General features: G+C 44.9%; 1 protein-coding gene across 6 annotated transcripts in view; it reads right to left on the minus strand.

The window, feature by feature from the left end:
- Window positions 1–22377, minus strand: part of Ikzf3 (IKAROS family zinc finger 3) — a 50826-nt gene that overhangs the window by 22848 nt on the left and 5601 nt on the right. For 4 of the 6 annotated variants that reach the window (XM_059271693.1, XM_059271692.1, XM_059271691.1 and 1 more), the window contains exons 2-3: window positions 5562–5819; window positions 3996–4163 (exon numbers count right to left, since the gene is read on the minus strand). In XM_059271693.1, coding sequence (XP_059127676.1) covers window positions 3996–4163; window positions 5562–5811 — 418 coding nt within the window. In that variant the 5' untranslated portion in view covers window positions 5812–5819. The remainder of the gene's footprint in view (window positions 1–3995; window positions 4164–5561; window positions 5820–22377) is intronic. The other 2 variants (XM_059271695.1, XM_059271694.1) reach the window with 1 other exon arrangement.

Raw genomic sequence — 22377 nt, forward strand, 5'->3', positions numbered from 1 at the left:
CTGTGGGTCCCAGCACCCACATGGAGTGGTTCACACTGGCTGCAACTCCAGTCCCAGGGGACCTAGAGTTAAAAATAAAGGTTGAGAGAGAGACAGAGACAGAGACAGAGTGAGCAGGGTCCTTTATTCTTCAAGGAGGGTAGCGTGGTGTTAAGAGTGAACGGGGCCAGCACAGACAGGAGACTCTTTGTAGTTTGAGACCAGCCTGGTGTACAGAGCGAGACTCTAACTCAAAACCAAACCAAAACAAATTACTATTTTTTGTTGTTGAACAATGGTTCAACAGTTAAGATCACTTAACTACTGGGGCTGGAGAGGCTGCCCAATGGTTAGAGCACTTTTTGCTTTTGCAGAGGATCTAGGTTTGGTTCCCAGCACCCACATGGCAGCTTGCCACCATCCATACTAACTCCAGCTCCGGGGGATTTGATGCCCTCCTCTGATATCCTTGGGTCTGTGTACGCAGGGGAGGCACTCATTCACATAAATTAACGGGAAGGCATTCTTCCTATTTTGTGATGTCCATCTAACTGTAAGTAAGAAACCAGGTAGTCTGTGGGCATTAGGACTGGGCCAGTAACTCATTCAGCAAACACAAGTGTGGAGTGAGTGTGCCATCCTGAGTGTGTGTGTGCCATTCTGAGTGTGTGTGCGCCATTCTGAGTGTGTGTGTGCCATTCTGAGTGTGTGTGTGCCATCCTGAGTGTGTGTGTGCCATTCTGAGTGTGTGTGTGCGCCATTCTGAGTGTGTGTGCCATTCTGAGTGTGTGTGCGCCATTCTGAGTGTGTGTGTATCATTCTGAGTGTGTGTGCCATCCTGAGTGTGTGTGTGCCATTCTGAGTGTGTGTGCCATTCTGAGTGTGTGTGAGCCATTCTGAGTGTGTGTGTACCATTCTGAGTGAGTGTGTGTGCCGTTCTGAGTGTGTGTGCCATTCTGAGTGTGTGTGTGCCATTCTGAGTGTGTGTGTGCCATTCTGAGTAAGTGTGTGCCATCCTGAGTGTGTGTGTGTCATCCTGAGTGTGTGTGCACCTTCCTGAGTGTGTGTGCGCCGTCCTGAGTGTGTGTTCCGTCCTGAGTGTGTGTGCGCCGTCCTGAGTGTGTGTGTGCCATCCTGAGTGTGTGTGCCATTCTGAGTGTGTGTGTCATCCTGAGTGTGTGTGTGTGCCATCCTGAGTGTGTGTGTGCCATCCTGAGTAAGTGTGTGCCATCCTGAGTGTGTGTGTGTGCCGTTCTGAGTGTGTGTGCCATCCTGAGTGTGTGTATGCCATCCTGAGTGTGTGTGTGTGCCATCCTGAGTGTGTGTGTGCCGTCCTGAGTGTGTGTGTGTGCCATCCTGAGTGTGTGTGTGCCATTCTGAGTAAGTGTGTGCCGTCCTGAGTGTGTGTGTGCCATTCTGAGTGTGTGTGTGCCGTCCTGAGTGTGTGTGTGCCATCCTGAGTGTGTGTGTGTGTGCTGTCCTGAATGTGTGTGTGCCGTCCTGAGTGTGTGTGTGCCGTCCTGAGTGTGTGTGCCATCCTGAGTGTGTGTGTGCCGTTCTGGGTGTGTGTGTGCCATCCTGAGTGTGTGTGTGCCATTCTGAGTGTGTGTGCCATCCTGAGTGTGTGTGTGTGCCATCCTGAGTGTGTGTGTGCCATTCTTGTCAAGTGGCTTTACACAAGTGTGGCCAAAGACAGGGCTGATTAACAAAGAACATTTTTTTAAAAAAGATTTATTTATTATGTACACAGTGTTCTGTCTGTATGTATCCCTGCAGGCCAGAAGAGGGCACCAGATCTAGTTACAGATGGTTGTGAGCCACCATGTGGTTGCTGGGAATTGAACTCAGGACCTCTGGAAGAGCAGCCGGTGCTCTTAACCTCTGAGCCATCTCTCCAGCCCCAACAAAGAACATTTTAATAATAGAATTAAGAATGAAATGTAGTAGCTAGGCGAAATTGCACATGCACTTAATCCCAGCACTCAGGAGGCAGAGGCAGGCAGATCTCTGTGAGTTCAAGGCCAGTCTGGTCTATATAGTGAGTTCCAGGACAGCCAGGGCTACACAGTGAGACCCTGTTTGGAAAAAACAAAAAACAAACAAAAAGAATGAATTGCAAAAATGACTTCAACTAATTTTCTAAAACAAATCAAAAGTTTCCTCATACGTTTGCCCATATCTCTTGATAAAACTCAACCTAAAAAGTTGTCATCATTTTAGAGACTGAAATGTGTCCCCCCCCTTTTTTTGTTATGCTGGGGGTCAAACCTGGAGCCTTGTGTGAGTCATCTGGCTCCATCATGAAATGTTTTATTTTCCAATTCCTCTTGCTTTGGGAGTAAAATCATCCTCAAAAGATCTGTATGAACCGGGCAATGGTGGCGCATGCCTTTAATCCTAGCACTCGGGAGGCAGAGCCAGGCGGATCTCTGTGAGTTCGAGGCCAGCCTGGACTACCAAGTGAGTTCCAGGAAAGGCACAAAGCTACACAGAGAAACCCTGTCTCGAAAAACCAAAAAAAAAAAAAAAAAAAAAAAAGATCCATATGAAATCTCATACCAAAATAAAGCACAGGTTTGCAATGGCTAAAACGGTTGTATTTCTGTAAAACTCAGGTGCTCTGGAATCTGTCTCGAAATACTTATTGGTGCTATGCTTGAAAAAGGGTAACATGAGGGAAATCTTTTTCTTCCTCTTTCCTTCCATCAAACCCATCCCTAATTTGTTACATTGACAAATAAGCTAAAAAGAAAGAAAGAGAAAGAGAGAGAGAGAGGAGAGAGAGAGAAAGAGAGAGAGAGAGAGAGAAACCCTCTTTGCCACATATGACCTGTCGTGGGTTTTGCTGAGGTCGGCTTGTTTAATCTTGCTCTGAATTGTGAGTAGTTTTGAGATTGGGGTTTAGTCAAAGCAGTAATGAGGACTGACATAAAAACAAACCTCTCTCTCTCTTTAAATTAAAAAATTTGCCAGATAACATCAAGAACATGAGGTCCCAATTTTGAAAATAAGACTCGCCTTATTTTTTCTAAGAGGGAAATTCTAAATGTTAAAAAAAAGTGTCATCCTGCTTGTTCAAAATAAGGATTAAAAAGATCAAGGCAGCACGTGGCTTTTTAAGAATTCTTGTTGCTGCTCTTAGAACTTAAAAATAAGTGGGGTGAGGAAGGGGAAAGTTGGGGTTAGGAAATTTAGCCAGCAGCTGGTAAGGCGGTGCATGCCTGCAATTAGAGCACACAGGAGGCTAAGGCAGGAAGATGGCTACAACTTTGAGGCTAGCCTGGTATACACAGTGAATTCCAGTTCAACCAGGACTACAAAGCAGGGCCCCTATCTCAAAAAAACAAAACAAAACAATAACAACAGAAACCAAGCAAACAAACAAACAAACAAAAGAATAAAAAATATATCCCAGCACATCCAAAAAGAACCTCAAATAATAATTTATGCCTGACTTACACTTTTATTGTGATTTTAAATTATATGATATCTGTTGTGTGAGTGTGTACATGGGTGTACAAGAGCTTATGGTGACCGGAGGCATCGGACCTCCTGGAGATGGAGTTGAAGTTGACTGTGGGTGTCCAGAATGAAACACTGACTCTCTGGAAGAACAATACATGCTCTCAACCTCTGAGCCACCTCTTCAGATCCCTGCTCTACACTTTGGAATAATTTACAAACTGTACATAGTTTGTTCCTGTAGTTTTCTGAGTGGAAAACTGGAAAATGGGTGTGTGCACATTAGGAAAATAATACTGATGGCCACAATTTTTCTCACAGAAATTGCAAAGGCATCGTCATTTGTCTGCGGTTCTCCAGACGCAAGGATGCTGGAGACGGTTTCCACTGAGGCAGACGGAGAGCAATTAGTGCCTTAATGGAAGTGCAGTTAGCGCCAGAGGTCTCTGCTGATGCCACCCTTCCGAGGGTGAGTGACAGATGGAAGGCGCCACACTTAACTCTTTCTCGTTTCCACAGTCACTAGATGTGGAACGCTTGTGTCCCTCACTTACCAGAATGTGTCCTAAGGTGTCCCGTGAGCGCATCTCTCCTTTGGCATGCGTAGTTGCAGAGGTGACACTTAAAAGGTTTTTCCCCTGTGTGCAGCTTAATGTGGCGGAGGAGGTTACCTTTCTGAGTAAAAGATGCCCCACACTGATTACACTGGAACGGGCGTTCACCTTCAGAGAGGATGAGAAAGGAGAGCGCTGATCACAAGGCAGGCGGAGAAGCGTGTGCACAGATTAGATGCCTATGGCAAAAGCCCGTCTCTGGGGTGGGTTTGCCCTCAGTGAGAGATCACTTGGGAGCTACACTGTCAGGCTCAGAGACTTGTGGAATCTTCTTCCTTGAAGAAGGAACACTCCCGCTCAGTACAGCGACCCTAGTTATCTTACTCTGAGTCAGTGCCAAGGGACACGAGTAGCCTCAGGAGCTGTCTAGAGGTTTTTCCATTTCTTGGCGTCTGAATGCAGTCGCCTTTGAAGAAGGACTCAGAGGTTCAAGCCTTCTTGTATTTCCGAGACAGGGCCTCACTAAGTAGCCCTGACCTGAAACTCACTGTGTAGACCAGGTTGGCCCCAAACTCACAGAGATCCTCCTGCCTCTGCCTCCTGAGTGCTGATGCTGGGATTAAGGTTTTTGTTTTGTTAGGTGGTTTTACTCTTTTTTTTTTTCTTTTTGACAGGGCATTTTCCTTTGTAGCCAAGGATGGCATGGAACTCATGATGGTCCTCCTGTTTCAGTCTCCTGAGAGATGGAACTGAGCCATGGAGGCACGCTTAGATGCAAGATGTAAGGTGTCAAGCAAGGCATCAGCCTTTCACTTTAGAGTCCCTGTACCAGATGAAGTCTACGGACTCAGTTTGTGACTTGTTCAGAGGCCTTCCTACGGACTCCGTGTTTACTAGATGTATTTAAAACCGACAGTAAAACCCATATCCTTTTATCCACCAAATCTGAACCCAACACAGTAAGGGGACCCACTTTCATGAATGTGCCATGTAAAAACACTTGGAAAAGAAAAACTATTCAGCTAACCTTGGTCTCTCTCTCTGTCTCTGTCTCTCTGTCTCTCTCTGTCTCTGTCTCTCTGTCTCTCTGTCTCTGTCTCTCTGTCTGTCTGTCTCTGTCTCTGTCTGTCTCTGTCTCTGTCTGTCTCTGTCTCTGTCTGTCTCTGTCTCTGTCTGTCTCTGTCTCTGTCTGTCTCTGTCTCTGTCTCCATCTCTCTCTGTCTCTTGTCTCACAATGCAACTCTAGCTGCCCTGGAAGACCAGGCTGGCCTTGAACTCAGAGATCCACCTGCCTCTGCCTCTCGAGTGCTGGGATTCGAGGCGTGGGCCACCACACCAGGCCTTCGTTAGTCTCTTTTTATTCATAGTATTTGCAACATGTTTGCCAAATGCATAGTGAAGCGGAACCAAGAGTCGGGTAAAACGGCAATGGAGAGGAGGGAAAGAAATATCAAAGTTATCGCAGAAAGCAATGGAGGAATCCAAAGAGAGACCCAGACTCCGCCTCTTCAGCCCTCACATGGCTGCCCAGGACAGTCTTGAGAGCTGACAGAGGAGACTATTTACCAGTGTGGCTTCGCTTGTGAACCATCAAGACATTGAAGCTAATGCAGGATAATCCGCACACATCGCAGTTCATCTTCCCACTGGTCGGTCTGCCGCTGTCGTATGGCACGTGTCTCTCCAGCTTGATGTTTTCGTATTCATTATACTCTCTCGCGTAGCTGTAAGGAATGTCACTCCCTTCCGCATTTCCCACGGGCTCCGGCTTCAGAATGGTCTCATCTCTGTCGCTGTATTCATCTTTCACTTTCATCGTGTCTTCTGCAGGGGACATAAATGCCAGACATTGAACGATGACAGTGTTTGAGGCTGGGAAGCAGCTCAGCAAAGAGGCCCACATTTAACTGACGGTCGAATGCAGAGGAGGCTCAGGGAACACTGTCTACATACAAAGCAAGAGAACCACAGTTAGAGCAACAGAGAGAGAGAGAGAGAGAGAGAGAGAGAGAGAGAGAGAGAGAGAGAGAGAGAGAGAGAGCAGTGTCCTAGGCCATCCAGAAGATTAGAGATAACAAGTTTTAGCTGTGACTATCCAAAGAGACCACGAAACCAACATTTTGAACAACCCGACCCTAGTCCTTGGAGAGAAGGAAGAGTCACAGGTCTTTTTTGGTGGCTGCAGTTAAACAGGCCGTGGGACATGCTCTTTTGTTTCAAGATGAAAATACCATTTCAATGCTGCAAAGGCCTCCGGGCAGACCGCTAAGGTTGAGAGTGGAATAGTAAAACCGTTTTTCTGAGCTGAAGCCATGCTTTGCCTCTTTCCTTCCTTGTGAACTGTGGGAAAAACTCTCTTCTCTCTCTCTCTCTCTCTCTCTCTCTCTCTCTCTCTCTCTCTCTCTCTCTCGGAAGCCATAGAGATAGCACTGAAGGCAGAGGAAGTGTTGGTGCTCATGAATAGTGTCGAGAAAGACAAAAGGAGAAGTAATGCTTTAATTCAAAGCAAAGAGCCACTTCCATGGATCTGGCTGAGCTGGGTTCAACCCGGTTAAGGGAAGAGAAGGCTACCCCTAATCCAAGTAGGACTGAACTCAGGACCCTAGACCAGTTAATTAGAGGGGGCACTAGCCCAAGTAAGTTATGACTAATATGACTAAGCATCATTCTTTAAAAGGCTGTCGCACCGTTGGGCATTCTTTTTGCAGGTGGGGACAGTCAGAAGGATGGAACTCAGAATCTAGGCACACATTCTGTCTCAGCGACCTCTCCAGTCATGTGACATTGTGTGTGTGTGTGTGTGTGTGTGTGTGTGTGTGCCAAAGTCAACTCAGATGTCACTTCTCAAGAACTGTTCACCTTGTTTTTGAGCCTCTCTCTCTCTCTCTCTCTCTCTCTCTCTCTCTCTCTCTCTCTCTTTCTCTCTCTCAGGGACTTGAGGTTCAGTGGTCAGGCTAGGCTGACTAGCCAGCCAGTGAGCACCAGTGAGCACCGGGGACCATCTTGTCTCTACCTCCTCTGTGCCGTGATTACAAGGGCTTGCTATCATATCTGCCATTTCATTTGGGTGCTGGAGGCCAAACTCAGGTCTTCCTGTGTGGCAAACACACATGTATGGTAAACTGAGGCACTGCCTACACCCTCTACAATTCTTTTAAGAAGAATAACATAAGATGTGGAAGCCACGCTGGACGTAGTAACACACACCTTTAGTGCCAGCACTTGAGATGCCGAGGCAGGCGGATCTCTGTGAGTCTGAGGCCAGCTTAGTCTACACAGTGAGTTCCAGGCCACCCTGGCCCCCACCTCAAGACCAAAAAAAAAAAACAAAACAAAACAAAAAAAAATAAACCCAAACCCTAAAAAGTTTGTCTCATGAGACCAGTGTTTGTAAGAGATTTCCATATATAAAATATGCAGTGTAAGTGTTTATTTTTTCAAATACGGAGTTTTTAGACATTGGAAGCTTTACTTCTCCACAAAGAAACACACATCCATAGAATTAAGAGCAAAAGAGAATATAGAGATCAGTTACTTCAACCTTCCTTTTTCTCAGAGAGGAAATGTGGAAGCAGAGACGCTTTTAGCCATTTTCCCAATTTTACCCAGCCAGTTGGCTCCAGGCCAGCACTGGAGGGCTGGCTCAGCAGCTGAGGGCACTGGCTGCTCTCACAGACAACCCGGGTTTGGTCCCCAGCACCCACATGGCAGCTCACAACCATCTGTAACTCCAGTTCCAGAGGGTCCGACGCTCCCTTTTAACTTCCACAGGAGTACAGGTAGTCACAAACATACTTCCAGTCAAAACATTCATGCATATAAAACAAAAGTCTAAACAATAACAACAAAAAACTAAACTCAAACTCTCAGTTAGTTGGATTTGACCCCGTACACTCATATATAAAAAAAAAAGTCTAGGTGGCTGTTTCACAACTCCATTCCACACCCTTCCTTCACTGGGGTGGATGTAAAAACCCAAAACAGTCTGAGAAAAAAAAATGGTATTTTTAAAAACTACATCCCTTCCAAAACACATCAGAAGTGTTGATCCCGCTGCCACAGGAGGAAGTAGAACAGCAGCTGTGTGGGCTACCTTCCACCCCAGTTTCAATTTTCACTTCTACCAAGGCTACCTTTCATCTGTATTAACTGTGTTTGCTTAACAGAGCAAGACAAAAGCTAACCACCCGAAAGGTCCACGGCTGCCACTCTTCCACTGCTCACCACAGGTCATGGTTCACAACCTCCTTACTGCAGCGATGGTCGGCTGCAGAACCAGCTCAACACAGGCTGCCATTGCCGCCCTACGCATCTTGGTTAGCTAGGAACTGATTTCGGTGTCCTGCGGGGGAAGAGGTTAATTTCCTCTCTCTCCCTGGATGGATCTTTCCTGTTCTCACATGGAGTCTGTTTCCCTGAGTGTTGTTGTTGTTGTTGTTGTTTTTCACTTTTTTAAGAGAAGAGCGGCCTGAAGCTGGTGCCCTCCTCTCTGCCTCTGCCATTCCAGCTGTGGGTGACATCCCACCAAAGCTTGAGTGCACTTCAGTTTGCATGTAGGCGTTTAAAAGAACCTCAACGGAAAAGTTCTTCTACCGAGAACCAAAACCAGTAGATTGAAAGGGCCAGCAGAAAAGAATCCTTTTCATTTGGGTTAGAAAATGTGAACGTGCCAGGCAGTGGTGGTGCACGCCTTTAGTCCCAGAACCTAGGAGGCAGAGGCAGGCAGATCTCTGAGTTTGAGGTCAGCCTGGTCTACAGAGCGAGTTCCAGGACAGCCAGGGCTACACAGAGAAACCCTGTCTGGAAAAAATAAACAAAAAAAGAGGAAGAAAGAAAGAGAAAATATGAACGTGACTGCTCTCGGGCCACTGCACGCTCATTGACGTTAGAAAGTAGTGAGACCCGAGTGTGGGGTCTTTCTCTGAACAGGGGACTGAGGACAGTTGCTTCTTTCGTTATGATTTTGGCTGTGGAGGCCTGACCTGGAACTCAGTACCACCCCAGCCAGGCTCACTATCAGAGCTTGGCTTTTTAGTCCTCAGCTGTAGAGCAAGGAAGGCAGTATTTAAGATGGGGGAGGTAAAGAAAGCTTGAAAGTCACGTGGGTGGGGCATTGGAGAAGTGCATTCGACTGCTACACCAGGAAAGTTCCTGGTATGGTTGTCTATTTATTTTTAGATAATTGACCTGGGGAGCCTTTTACATGGTTATTGGTGTTCGGCAACTTTATGGTTTATCATGGAAAGGCAATCAGAGGTGCAAACTCAAATACACAGAGCCAAAGGCATGAATAAGATTCCTGAGAGACTACTGGACTCACCCCCAGCCTCTAAACATGGGCCACTACAACCCAAAGCAGGAAAGACACTGGACTCCCCTAAAGAAGAGATTCACTCCGTACTTTGGGAGGAAGATTTGTTGGAGCCAAAGGAAGGAAGGAATTCTACCAACAGCCCTAGGAGATCCTAGCAAGCCTGCCCACTATCACACCAGCACTCTGACTCCAAACTGATTCCTAAGAAGTGACCTCTCCTTCAGTCTTCCACTCTGGACACTGGTATGGAAACTCCACACTCAGCCCGTCTTCCAGGCTTCAGATTCTTTAGGGCAAACTCCTTTCTCCGTGTTCTTTGCGGTCTGTGCAGGCCCCTCATCACAAGGAACCTAAGCACACTCTCTCTCCTAATCTCTTTCTAGTCAGATTAACACTTACTGCCTCAAAATACCTGTAACCTGGCTTCTGCCTCCAAACCGCATCGACTCTGTCCCCTGCAATAATCTGCTCATTCATAAGTACAGTGTGTTCTTGTATGTCGCTCCCCAGATCTCCTGGACACCAGCCACCGTTCTTCTCTGCTCCTAAGTCTTCAATGAAATTGTACCTCTTCTGCTTGTTCCTTTCCCCATGTTTACCTCCTAATTACTGTTGCTAACCCTCTGGATACTTCTCTATGACAATTTCATCCATTCTTAAAGGCTCGAACCAACGCCTCACATGATTAATCTCCAGATTATACAGCTCCACGTGGGACTCTTCCCTTCTCTTCAGTCCTCTTTCCAAATCTTCTAAAGTCAAAGTATTTCTTCCCAGTACTCAAGATATAAGCTTCACAATCATCTTTTCTTTTTCTTGTTTGGGCCCCACGTTTGAGGGCTCATCAGTTTAGTCCTTACCTAATCTCCACTCCCCGTTTCCTATGTCCATTACTCCAAGCCCCTCTCCTCTCCTGTGATCTGTAGCCTCCATGCTGTTCACCTTTCCAGCTCATCTTATGTGCTATTGTTTGTCCTAAGACTATAGCTCTGGTCACGTCATGGCCCTGCCAAAACCCTTGAATATTCTCCACTGACAACATGATAAAGTCCAAATGCAGAAGCAGTACTAAAAGGGCTTTTTGTATCTGGGTCAAGCTTATCCTTAGGATGTTGGCTTTTACTACAGACATCTTTATCCAGCTAAACATCTAAGTGTCCTTGGTTTATTCATATTATTTCCATGTACTAGACGATCTTTCCCCAACATTGCCACAAGCCCAAATTCTACACATCTTCTAAAGCCAAATTAATATGCCATTTCCTCCCTATGTCTTCCCCAATTCCCTCAGCTGGAAAATAGCCTGTTCTTTCTTCCTCTAGGTTACTTATAAACTCTTATTCCCTACAGCCATTAAGCTAGTTGAGGACAGAAGCCACACAGGCTGTGTGTGTGTGTGTGTGTGTGTGTGTGTGTGTGTGTGTGTGTGTTTAACTCAGCATTCTCTATGACATCACTTAGCCAGTATCTACCGAAAGCAGAGGAAGGCTGAACTAGAGAATAGTGGTGTGGATGGAAGCACATATTGCTCTTGCTGAAGACCTTAGTTCCGTTTCCAGTACCCACACTGGTCAACTCACAACCACCTGTAACTCCAGACACAGGGTATCCGACACTCCCTCTAGCTTCTCTGGGCACCGGGAATCACAGGAACATCTCTGCACACATACACACATTTAAAAAAAAAAAGGAGCTGAGGTGCTGGGTTCGACGGTACATGCCTGTTGCCCCAGCTACTCAGAAAGCTGGGGTAGAAGGACGGCAAGAGCTTATGGGCCTGAGAATATTGTGGGCAATATAATGAGACTCATATCAAAAACAGCAGCAGCAACAACAAAACCAAATAGAAAAACACATTCCGTTTATTTGTTTGTTTGTTTGTTTTTTCGAGACAGGGTTTCTCTGTCTCAGCTCTGGCTGTCCTGGAACTTTCTTTGTAGACCAGGCTGGCCTCAAACTCACAGAGATCCGCCTGTCTCTGCCTCCCAAGTGCTGGGATTAAAGGCGTGTGCCACCACTATCTGGCTCCTTCTAAATATTATTTTATTTTGTAGCTGGGTGTAGTGGAACATGCCTTTAATCCCAGCACTCAGGAGGCAGAGGCAGGCGGATCTCTGTGAGTCTGAGGCCAGCCTGGTCTACAGAGTGAGTTCTAGGATAACCAGGGCTATAGAGAGACCCTGTCTCAAAAACAAGAACAACAAAATAAAAGACAAATTATTTTACTTCATTTTGTCTGCATGTGTGTGCATTACTTGTGTGCCTGGTGCCTGTAGAGGCCAGAAGAGGGCATCAGATCTCCTGGAACTGGAGTTACAAACAGTTGTGAATGCTGGGAATCAAACCCAGGTCCTCTGGAAGAGCAGCCCATTCTCGTAACTACTGGACCATCTCTCCAGTTCCCAAATTCCCCTCAAAAACACCCCAAACCAAATAATAACAACAACCAAACTAGCCAACCATGGTGCTACAGGTCAGTAACAACGCCTGTGCTCTAAAGGTGGAGGCAGGGGGATGGTAAAATCAACCGAGATGACATAGTGGCACCCTGAATCAAAACCAAAACAAAGCAAACACAGGAACAGCAATGGCAAAACAAAGAGACCTCAAAAGACCTGGGATTGCACGGTTTTGCAACAGAAACTGTGGGGCCGGTGGGATGGCTCAGTGGGTAAAGGCACTTGCTGTGCAGGCTTGACAACCCAAGATCGGTTCCTGGAACCCTCGGTGGAGGGAGAGAGCTGACTCCTGAAGGTTGTCCTCTGACCTCCATACAAGCACTGGAGCATGAGTGCCCCTTCACCTCCTGTGTCCCACCAAGAACAGAATAAAACCTAGACATTTTGGTAGTGTCGCCTTGATCTGCTCCTCTGGGAGAAGGGCCTCTGTCATCTGAGCTAGGTTTAGAGGCAAGTACTACTACACTTCCTGTACACGTGGGTACTGGAGAGCCAACCCTGTGGGTGCTGGGGATTGAACCCAGGGCTTGGTACAAGCTAGGCACTTTACCTACTGAGTTACTTTTCCAGCCAAAGTCTGAAGTGTTTTGTAAACGGAATGAGCTGTTTGGAGCATGAACAATCTCCCACTTGGTTTTGTAAATTCTAACCTTATTATAATTAGATCAGGTTTCTTAGACACAATTTGAACCGGCTCTTCAAACAGCACCCAGAAGCTCCGTAGGCACGAGGAAGATTTCATTTCGTAAATCAGGAGGTGGGTCTCTAGACGCTCATTTGATTATTACTCTTTAAACTGTAAATTTAATTATAATCTGCCTTTTTGTATGTATGATCTATTTCATAATAAAAAAAATATTAAAGGCTTCCTAAGTAAATTTTGTATAATTGAACTTGTGGAGAAAAGAACACAGCAAACCACAAATTGCTGATAAAAGTAATTGCTATACCTCCCCAGAGGGAGGAAAAGATGTCGAAATTGAATCTAACCCATAGGAAATTAGATTAAACTGAACTTTCTGAAGGAGCTGCTCTGGGGGACCATTGTTCCCATCTCTGTCTGTGTTCTGGAGGCAGCTTAGGAAGATGTCACTCTCTAACGCGCACACCCCCTGGAGAGAATTTTGTAGGCTGAAAAGAACAAAGGTTTGGCTCTCTGGGGCTGATGCACATGATTTCACTTCCTGGGGTGATGGTTATCGCACGGAAGGCTTGTAGTCCAGAGTAGACGTTTTTCGGTTTCACCTGAGACACTGCAAAAGCAATGGGTCCTGGAAAGGATCCAGCGTGGAAATCCTGCAGGGGCAAAAGCAGTCCCAGCCAACTGCGCCTCGGTTTGTTTTTACAGGCACATAAAATGCTCGGCTGGAGAGCAGACCCCATCAAAGACACACAGAACAGGCAACTTGGGTTCCTTGAGTGGCGTGTTGCTAGAAGGAACATCTGAGTATTAAAAGGAGGTGCTGAATTTCCACTCTGGACCATGGGATCTCAGAACCCAACTCCAAGAAGGACAGAGGTGGAGTAATTAGCCTGAGGTTTGCCAGGGATGTGGCCAGAAGGGACAGAACAACACGGAGACTGTTACACGGGGAAGTCGGGAAAGGGTGATGTTGTTCAAGTGTTTTACAAGGATGGAGGGTCATAATCATGAAATCTTCGGCACATGCAGAAGTCAACTGGATAACAAAGACACTTAATCATCTTAATGTGGCATTTTAATGATGCCACTGATTTGCTATGCCAATTCAGAGATAATGAGGCCCTAATGCTACAGATGTTCAGCCAGGCTAAAAGAAAGGGGGGTGGGATTTTCTAGCATGCCATTTTCTAACTATCCAATTAAACAAATTGTGAACGCACCTAAATAGTTTACCAGGTTTTGACAGCTGTTAATAGGATTTAGAAGCTTGAAGCAGGAGAGAGCAAAATGGGAGATACAGGTTCTGTAGGTGTCTCATCTACACAGTCCGCTCAGTTCACACACACTGACACCTAGAACAGATCCCTTATAAAGTTAATGTCTGTACATCTTTCCCACAATGGCCTCTTTGTATCGGGAATGGAAACACTGAAATGATGGGTCATTTCCATTTTCAAGTTCACAATTTTATGTAGAAAGGAATTTGAGAGAAAAACCTCTGATATTTTGAGAACTCAAGAACAAGAAGGAGTTTGGGTATTTAACTGCTAACACTATAAAGTCCAATGCCAATGGAACTCCGGGTCAGTGATTTGCAAGATCTGTTACGATCTCTCTTTTCTTGCCTTTAAAGACAAAATGATAGACAGTTCTTAATTTTTAAAATGGCTATTTTAAGATCAAGAAAAAACTGGAAAAAGCGAATCAATCTGCAAAGAGATGGGATACTACTATCTCAAATGCCGGAGAGAAGATGGAAAGGTTTGGGCAATGTTTGATTGCTTTAGGTTTTCACTAAAACTCGTTCTCATTGGCCATTTAAACTTCTCTGTAAGAATCTACGTGCATAAGGGGTAAATCACACCACTTCAAATGCAAGAGAATTAGTGCACCCCCAATTTAACAGTTACAAAAGACCCCCTTCAATTTTACCAATGACATCAATCTGTGCCTTATTATCTGACCATCAATACAGTTCACTCACATAATATTAACAATGATTTTGTTCAATGGCTTCAGGACATTTCCTGGCTTCCCAGTTAAAAGAGAGGAATATATTGCACCCAGCATCAGGAATACACTGCACCCAGCATCAGGAATACACTGCACCCAGCATCAGGAATACACTGCACCCAGCATCAGGAATATACTGCACCCAGCATCAGGAATATACTGCACCCAGCACCAGGGATATACTGCACCCAGCATCGGGAATATACTGCACCCAGCATCAGGAATATACTGCACCCAGCATCAGGAATATACTGCACCCAGCATCAGGGGTATACTGCACCCAGCAGGAGGTGAAGTTTCAGCAGTTTGACTCAGGTTAGCTTTTTAAATACCTTGGGACCAGGTGTAGTTCTTCACTGAAAAAATGTAAGCAGTGAAGAACATAGTTCATGAACGTTCTCTCTGAACCACAAAGCATTGTAAATCTAAAGCATTGTTTTATTTCTGCCCAACATAAAGGCCATCTTCATCTGGCTCAGTAGTTACAAGCACTTATTGCTTTTACAGAGGACCTGGGTTCCATTCCCAGCACCCACATGGTGGCTCACAACCATATGTAACTCCATTTCCAGGGGTTCCAATGCCCTCTTCTGGCCTCTCAGGGCACCAGGCACTAATGTAGTGCATATAAATACATATAGGCAAAACACTCATATACATAAAATAAATAAATCTAGAAAGATTACTTTACCTGTTGTTTTAATCTATATATTATTTGGTATTTGTAATTCTGAGCAGTAACTGCAATGAATAAAAATGAATGAAAACACAGGCTGGAGGGATGGCTCAGTAGTTTAGAGCACTTGTTACTCTTGTAGAGGACCCAGGTTCAATCCCCAGCACCCACATGGTGGCTCTCAACCATTCATTACTCCAGTTCCAGGGAATGTCCCCCATCCCTTTTTGAGACAGGATCTCACTCTGTAGCTCTGTCTATCCTGGAACTCACAATGTAGATCAGGTTGGCCTTGAACTCACAGAGATCCATCGGCCTCTGCCTCCTGGATTAAGGTGCTGGAATTAAATTGTGTGCCATCATGCCCGGCACACACACACACACACACACACACACACACACACACACACACACATAATATATATATATATATATATATATATATATATATATATATGACAAGGTATTGTGTCAAAGCCCAGAATAACTTTGAACTTCCAAGTGCCAGAATTACAAGAGTGCATTGCCATGATTGGCTTCCATATTATTATTATTATTATTATTATTATTATTATTATTATTATTATTATAGTCTTCACTTAGAGGCTGTGAGGAGGGCTCTGTTGGTAAAGTGCTGTCTGCACAGGCCTGAGGGCTAAGTTGGGATCTCCAGCATCCACGTAAAAAGTCAGGGGCATGCGGTGGTAACACTTATGGTCTTAGTACCGGGGCAACGGAGGGAGATTCCCAAAGCTCACAGGCTGGCCAGTCTTGATGAATTAGTTTGCATCAGGTCCCAGTGAGTGACCCTGTCTCAAAAACTAAGGTGGAGAGCAGTAGAGGAAGACATCTGATACAGACACGAGTATGTGTCGAACCCTCACACATACATGCAGACATATAGGAGCATCTATACACACACACACACACACACACACACACACACACACACACACAGCGTTCATCTCAAATGTTTAAAGCATGTTAAAATATAATTCTTAGTGATTCTTAGAAAAATTCAAAAGTTGTTATGCAAATGTAATCAAAAAATTTGCTGAAGAACTTCTGGTTATCACAATATCAAACTCAGGGTCACAAGCAAACCAAAATGTCTTCCACGGCCATAGCACATATAGTTCCTGTTTTATGTGGTGGTGGTGGTGGGGGGGTCAGATAACAGTCATTCCTTACAGACCAGGAATAGTTTCAAGGCTGTCCCAGAACCTGCAGAATTCAGTTATTCTAGGAACTGATGAATGAATGATTTCCTCAGGTAGTCTGAACCGATTCATTGACAACAACCAGGCCAAAGAAGGAAGAGTCTGTTTTCCAAACATTTCCCCTTTTTAATTTTATATTCTCTTCTTACTCAACTTGTTACCGCTGCTGAGCACCAAGCCTGCCGCTACCGCATCTCCCCGCTGAGCCTGGAGACACGGTCTATCGCTTCCTGGTTTTCCAAACTTGATTCCCATTCAGTGGACTGGAGCATTAGCTTCCCTCTTCTTCCAAGCCTGCCCATCCCATCCTCTTCCTCTTTCTCCTCTACATAGTATTGCTTGATTCCTATGCTTGTATGTGTAATGTGTGTATATATATTTTCTTCCCTCCTCGCTCCTTCCTTTTTTTTTTTTTTTTTGAAAAGATTTTATCCCAGACCAGCTTTGGACTTACTGTGTAGCCAGGATAACCTTGAACCTCTAATTCTTCTGCTTCCATTTCCTTGGTGCTGGGATTATGGGAGAGTGACACCACATCCAGTCGATAGTACTGGAGGACCAGACCTAGAGTTTTGTGCATGCGGGGCAAACATTCTACCAGTTGAACTATGTCACCCTCCACCCCTGGCCCTTGACAGGGTTTTTCCTCATAGCTCGGGCTGTCCTGGAACTCATGGTCCTTCTGCTCAGCCTCCTGGGGTTACAGGTGTGTCCCTCCATATTCAGCTCCCAACAGCGGTGACGCTGTTCTCCTTGCACCTTGGACACTGGATGCCAGGCTCGGTGGGGATCTGTGAGTGCTTACCAAGCAACAGACAGAAGCAAAGAAAGGAGGTGAGGAGGGAAGAAGGATGAACGATTGTTCTGTTCTTTGCCTGAAGTACAAAATTAGGGTTGATGGTGTTTTTAAAAATTGCACAGATTGTAGTTTTGCCTAAAGCTAGCACATTAGCAGAGAGCGGGAACAATAAATTGCTTCTAAGTAAAGGTACAGCAATGAGACCCAAAGCATGCAAAGAACTCTACGGGGGGGTGGGGTGGGGTAACAAAGATGAAAATTTCAGAGATTTTTTTCTTTCTAACATTAAATTAACTGAAATAAAATATGTAAAAAAGAATATCAAGTTGACCATCTGTAACATTATTTGAACTTCCAGCCCTTGTTTCTGTCTTCCTTCCCTTTTCGACATTCAGATAATGGGATGAGAGCATAAGTCACCGGGAGAGACTGCCGGCTTCTAGGTGAATGTGCATCATTAAAGCACTCCGGGGAGTAAGCTATCTCGTCACTGGAACATGCTCATCCCTAGAGGCGGAAGCCAACCGCTTAACAGCTGCCCAGTCACACACCGGAAGGCTGCGAGCGAAGTTACATTCCAACTCAGCCAGAAACTGGGGAGGGAACGCCGTCTAGCCGAATGAAACCAGAGTAGAAGCTAGCCATCAACCTGTGTCCACGTCTCTTCTGTATCACAAGGAAATCCCTAAAAGTCACGAATGGAGATGGTGTCCACCGATCGTATTCAAAGAATAGAACAGGTCCTGATAGCTACAGGGAAAAGATAATGTAGAATCTAACTCTCTTTTTCCAACTGGAAACATGATCAAATGCCTCACATTAACCAGCTTATGACTTTAGTGAGAAATTGACTTCTATGAGTTTTCTCATCTGGGCAAAGATAATATCTGCATCTCACAGGGTTTTTACAGTCACGGAATTAATCAAGATATCGCACAGTCCAAGCGTAATTGTTAGCTTGTGTTATATTCATGACCTCGATTTAGGCAAAGATTTCTTAGATATGATACTAAAATCCTGATTCATAAACCGAAGTGTCTCATCATTTAGTAAGGAGACAAATGGCCCAGTTGAGCGCACACGAATGGGTAGGAACATAGCTCAAATGGTAGAGTTCTGGCCTAGCATAAACAAGACCCTAGATTCAGTTCTTAGCACTACCAAAACAGATTTTTAAAAAGCACACAGCACATTTGCACTGACATTTCACCGAAGAGGTTGTACAAATGGTCAATGGGCCAATGATGATAGTCATCAGCAGTCATTGGAGAAACGCAGACTAGAACTACAAGATGCCTCTTCACACCTGCTGGAAGAGTAAGTGAAAAGACACCCAAAGACAGACACAGAGAAAACAAAACCCTCACATGGATGGATGGTGGGGATGTGAAATGGGGTAGCCATTTGGAAGACCATTTGGCATTATGGCAAGCAGCCTCCCCCCATGGCTCCCAGTGGTCCCGCTTCTTAGTGCCTACCTGGTAGTCTACCCTCCCCTTAAATGTGGGCTGGACCTAGACGATTTGTTTCCAGCGAGCGAAGCCGGCAAAAGTGGTCGCAGGTGTGGCTTCTGTGATTAGGTTAAAAGCTGGTGACTGGATCTTGCCTATGCCCCACTCTTTCCTGATGGTTGTGCTTCTGTGGTAGGTAGGTAAGCTGTCGGATAGCTCAAATGGCAAAGAATTGGAGCCAGCGCCCGGCCAGCCTCCAGGATAAAAATGAAGCCTTTGGTCTAACAACTGCTAAGACTAACTCCTGACCATGGCCACTAGTGAGTTCTAGGTTGTCTCTTCCCTTGTCAAGCCTTCAGAGGAGACAACAGTCCAGGTCAATGTCTCCATCGGAATCTTGGGAGAGACTATGAGGCAGAGGAGCCAGAGATGCCCGTCTATATTTCTGAGACAGCCATTTGTATTGTCCTCAAATTGCCCAGGTTTGTGGTAATTTTTTTGTTTGTTGTTTGTTTTTTGAGACAGGGTTTCTCTGTGTAGCTTTGGAGCCTGTCCTGGAATTCACTCTATAGACCAGGCTGGCCTTGAACTCACAGAGATCCACCTGCCTCTGTCTTCCGAGTGCTGGTAATTTCTTACACATCAATTGGTAACCAATATAGGAAACTCCTTATAAAACTAAACATAAATATACCAAACAACCCTGGAATTCCACTCCTAAATATCTACCTGAAATGAAGACATATGCTCACATGAGACTTATATTAAAGTGTTCATAGCAACATTATATTCACCAATTTGGAACTGAACAAAATGTTTTGTATGAGCAGTGGAATCCTACTCAGATATAAAAAGAAGTGAGCATGGAGCCAGGAATGATGTCACATCCCAGCACTCAGGAGTTTGAGGCAGGAAGATCACAAGTTCAAGGCCAGCTTGACTAAAATAAAATATTAAATTAAAAATAAGCAAATCGTCGGGCAGTGGTGTCGCATGCCTTTGATCCCAGCACTTGGATCCAGTCACCATCTTTTTTTTTGTTTTGTTTTGTTTTTGTTTTTCGAGACAGGGTTTCTCTGTGTACCAGTCACCATCTTTTAACCTAATCACAGAAGTGACACCTGGAACCACCTTTGCCAGCTTCGCTCATTGGAAACAAATCTTTGAGGCCAGCCTGGTCTACAGAGAGAGTTTCAGGACAGCCAAGACTGTTACACAGAGAAACCCTGCCTTGAGAAAACAAGAAGAAGAAGAAGAAGAAGAAGAAGAAGAAGAAGAAGAAGAAGAAGAAGAAGAAGAAGAAGACCAGTGATACAGACAACACAGATGAACTTCCAAAGCATTATTTTAAGAAAAAGAAGGCAGAAGGGAAAGACTATACTTCATGTTATTCCACTTGTGTGGAAGGTCCAGAGATGGGGACGCTGTAGAGATGGAGTTCAGATCAGCAGCTCCCAGATGCTGCAGGTAAGAATGACCAATGACCACAAACAGGTACAAGGGAGGCTTGGAGGGTGGCAGAGATGGCCTAAAACATGGTGTTGGTTTCATAACTCTAAGTTCACCAAAAGAACAACCACTGAACACACAAAGGAAGATATATCGTAACTAAGCTGAGATTGCTTAAAAAAATAATAAAGAAATCTTGGGCCAGTAAGATGGCTCCTCCCGTAAAGGTGTTTGTGACACAAACTTGGTGACCTGAATTCCACCCCCAGAGTCCAGGTAAAGGTGGGAGTAGGGAACCAACTCAATAAAGTTGTTCTCTGACCTCCATACGGTGTGGCATGCCCCCCAATAATAAATAAATAACCACAACAACAAATAAATAAATGTATTAAAATAAGAAAATCTAAAGTTGGATGGGTAAAGATAACTAATGGATAAAGAAAACTAAATTGACAGCCAGCTGCCTTGATAATGACTGTTTCGAAGGGGAGAGTTCGACTTCTCACTCGCTACGAGACGCTTTGGGACGAGAGTTGTTTTTTTTTTGTTTTGTTCTGAGCTATGATCAGACCCATATGACAGATCCTCAAAACATTATCCTTAACTCCTTTTGTTTTTATATAACTGATTCCCTGTCCTTTTCAATAAATGTATACCTGGTTAAAAACCACAAAGCACACCCCCTCATTGGCAATAGGAAGATAGACTAACACAATTTATTCGAAGTTGATAGGACACCTCCGTTAGTTATGTTATTATCAATTACAGACGGAGTCTAACCTCTTTCTAAATTATACCACAGTCCACAGGCACACAGCTTCTTAGACTTGTTTGTTCTCTGCTTCCTTAATAGTTCAGTGTACTTTGCTAGACTATGGCTGTTAATTAATGGGTCCAACCCTGGCTCCCGAGGCAGCAGAAGGATAAACACACGTGAGCAAGTCTTCACGTGCGCATCCAGGGATGTGGGCTTAGTGCTCTCAGAAAACAAAAGAAGCAAACAGAGTGATCTTTTCTGGAAGGCCTCAGAAAGAGGGTTAGTAGAGCCTGGAGGACCTGAAGAGCAAGCTGGCCAGCTAAGGAACAGGTCATATAAGAATATCAGAGATGCCAGGTGTTGGTGGCACACACCTTTAATCCCAGCATTCCGGAGGCAGAGGCAGGTGGATCTCTGTGAGTTTGAGGCCAGCCTGGTCTACAGAGTGAGTTCCAGGACAGCCAGGACTACACAGAGAAACCCTGTCTTGAAAAAATAACAACAACAACAAAAAGCCAGACATGGTTCTGGGATTCAATCAATAAAGAGGTAATAAAGGATCACACAATAGTCTCCATAATTCAGTGGATAGGAAGTGTGGCCACAAGCCTAGACTGACTTAGGAGAAGCTAATGAAAGCCTTTTCTATTTCCTCCAGGGCTGCTCCACACTTCCTCAAGGAATACCAAAGGGTAACAAAGGCTTGGCTGGGATTTCTGTTTCGGCAGGAGCAGGTGCGGAAGGGCTGGTTCTAACAAATCTTGTCACTGTCTTTAATGCCACCAGACTGACGAAAATAGCGAAATATCTATCATGATCCCGTTTTTACTTCTTCATTTGACATAATTAACAAATTTATTATGGGTAAGGTCACACATTATTTTTAATTATTAAACCGTGGGTCTCCATATGTTACTGTTTAGACAGCGTCACTCGCTGAAGAGAATAGTCTTCAAGACTGGCATCCCTGCAACCTCAAATCTAGCTCCAACTGCAGTCAGCCAGGGCAGCTTCAACTAGGCAGCTAAATGAGAAAACATCTGTGCTTACCAGTCAAAACGAGAAAGGTCACATGTTAAACCCCGTTAATCTTGTTTATTGGTGTTTGAAGGTTATACGCCAAGGGCTGGATTACCAGGGTCCTCCTTCAGGCCTGCCTCTGATGTCTTTATTCATTCTGCCATGGGTGAGACACCTGAAAACCCAAAGCCCTGGAAGCTAGTCAGTCACTTTTAAACGCAGGTTTGCTAACTCTGAACCTGAATACTCTGTCAGCCTGTTGCTGGGCCTCTGGTTAAATGCTAGAAAAGACCACGTAACAAAACAATCAGGGGAAGATGACTGTTTCCTTTCTAAACTGTTCTCCAAATTTCCATCCATTGTTTTCCTATGGATAAAGCACCCAAAACATTCTTCCACCACAATCAAGAAAAATGAACAGTCTTGATCAGTAAGAGATAAAGTTAAAAGATTGTCCTGGGGTAGACTACAGAAGAAAGAAGGACAGGCTGGAGAAGTCATTTATGGGTAGAATGCAAGAGGACCTGGGTTCAATCCCAGATACCGAGGGGAGGAAAAGAAGGAGGGGCGTGTCCATCTGT

Source organism: Peromyscus eremicus, chromosome 8a (genome assembly GCF_949786415.1).
Source record: "Peromyscus eremicus chromosome 8a, PerEre_H2_v1, whole genome shotgun sequence".
In the NCBI taxonomy this organism is placed as follows: Eukaryota; Metazoa; Chordata; class Mammalia; order Rodentia; family Cricetidae; genus Peromyscus; species Peromyscus eremicus.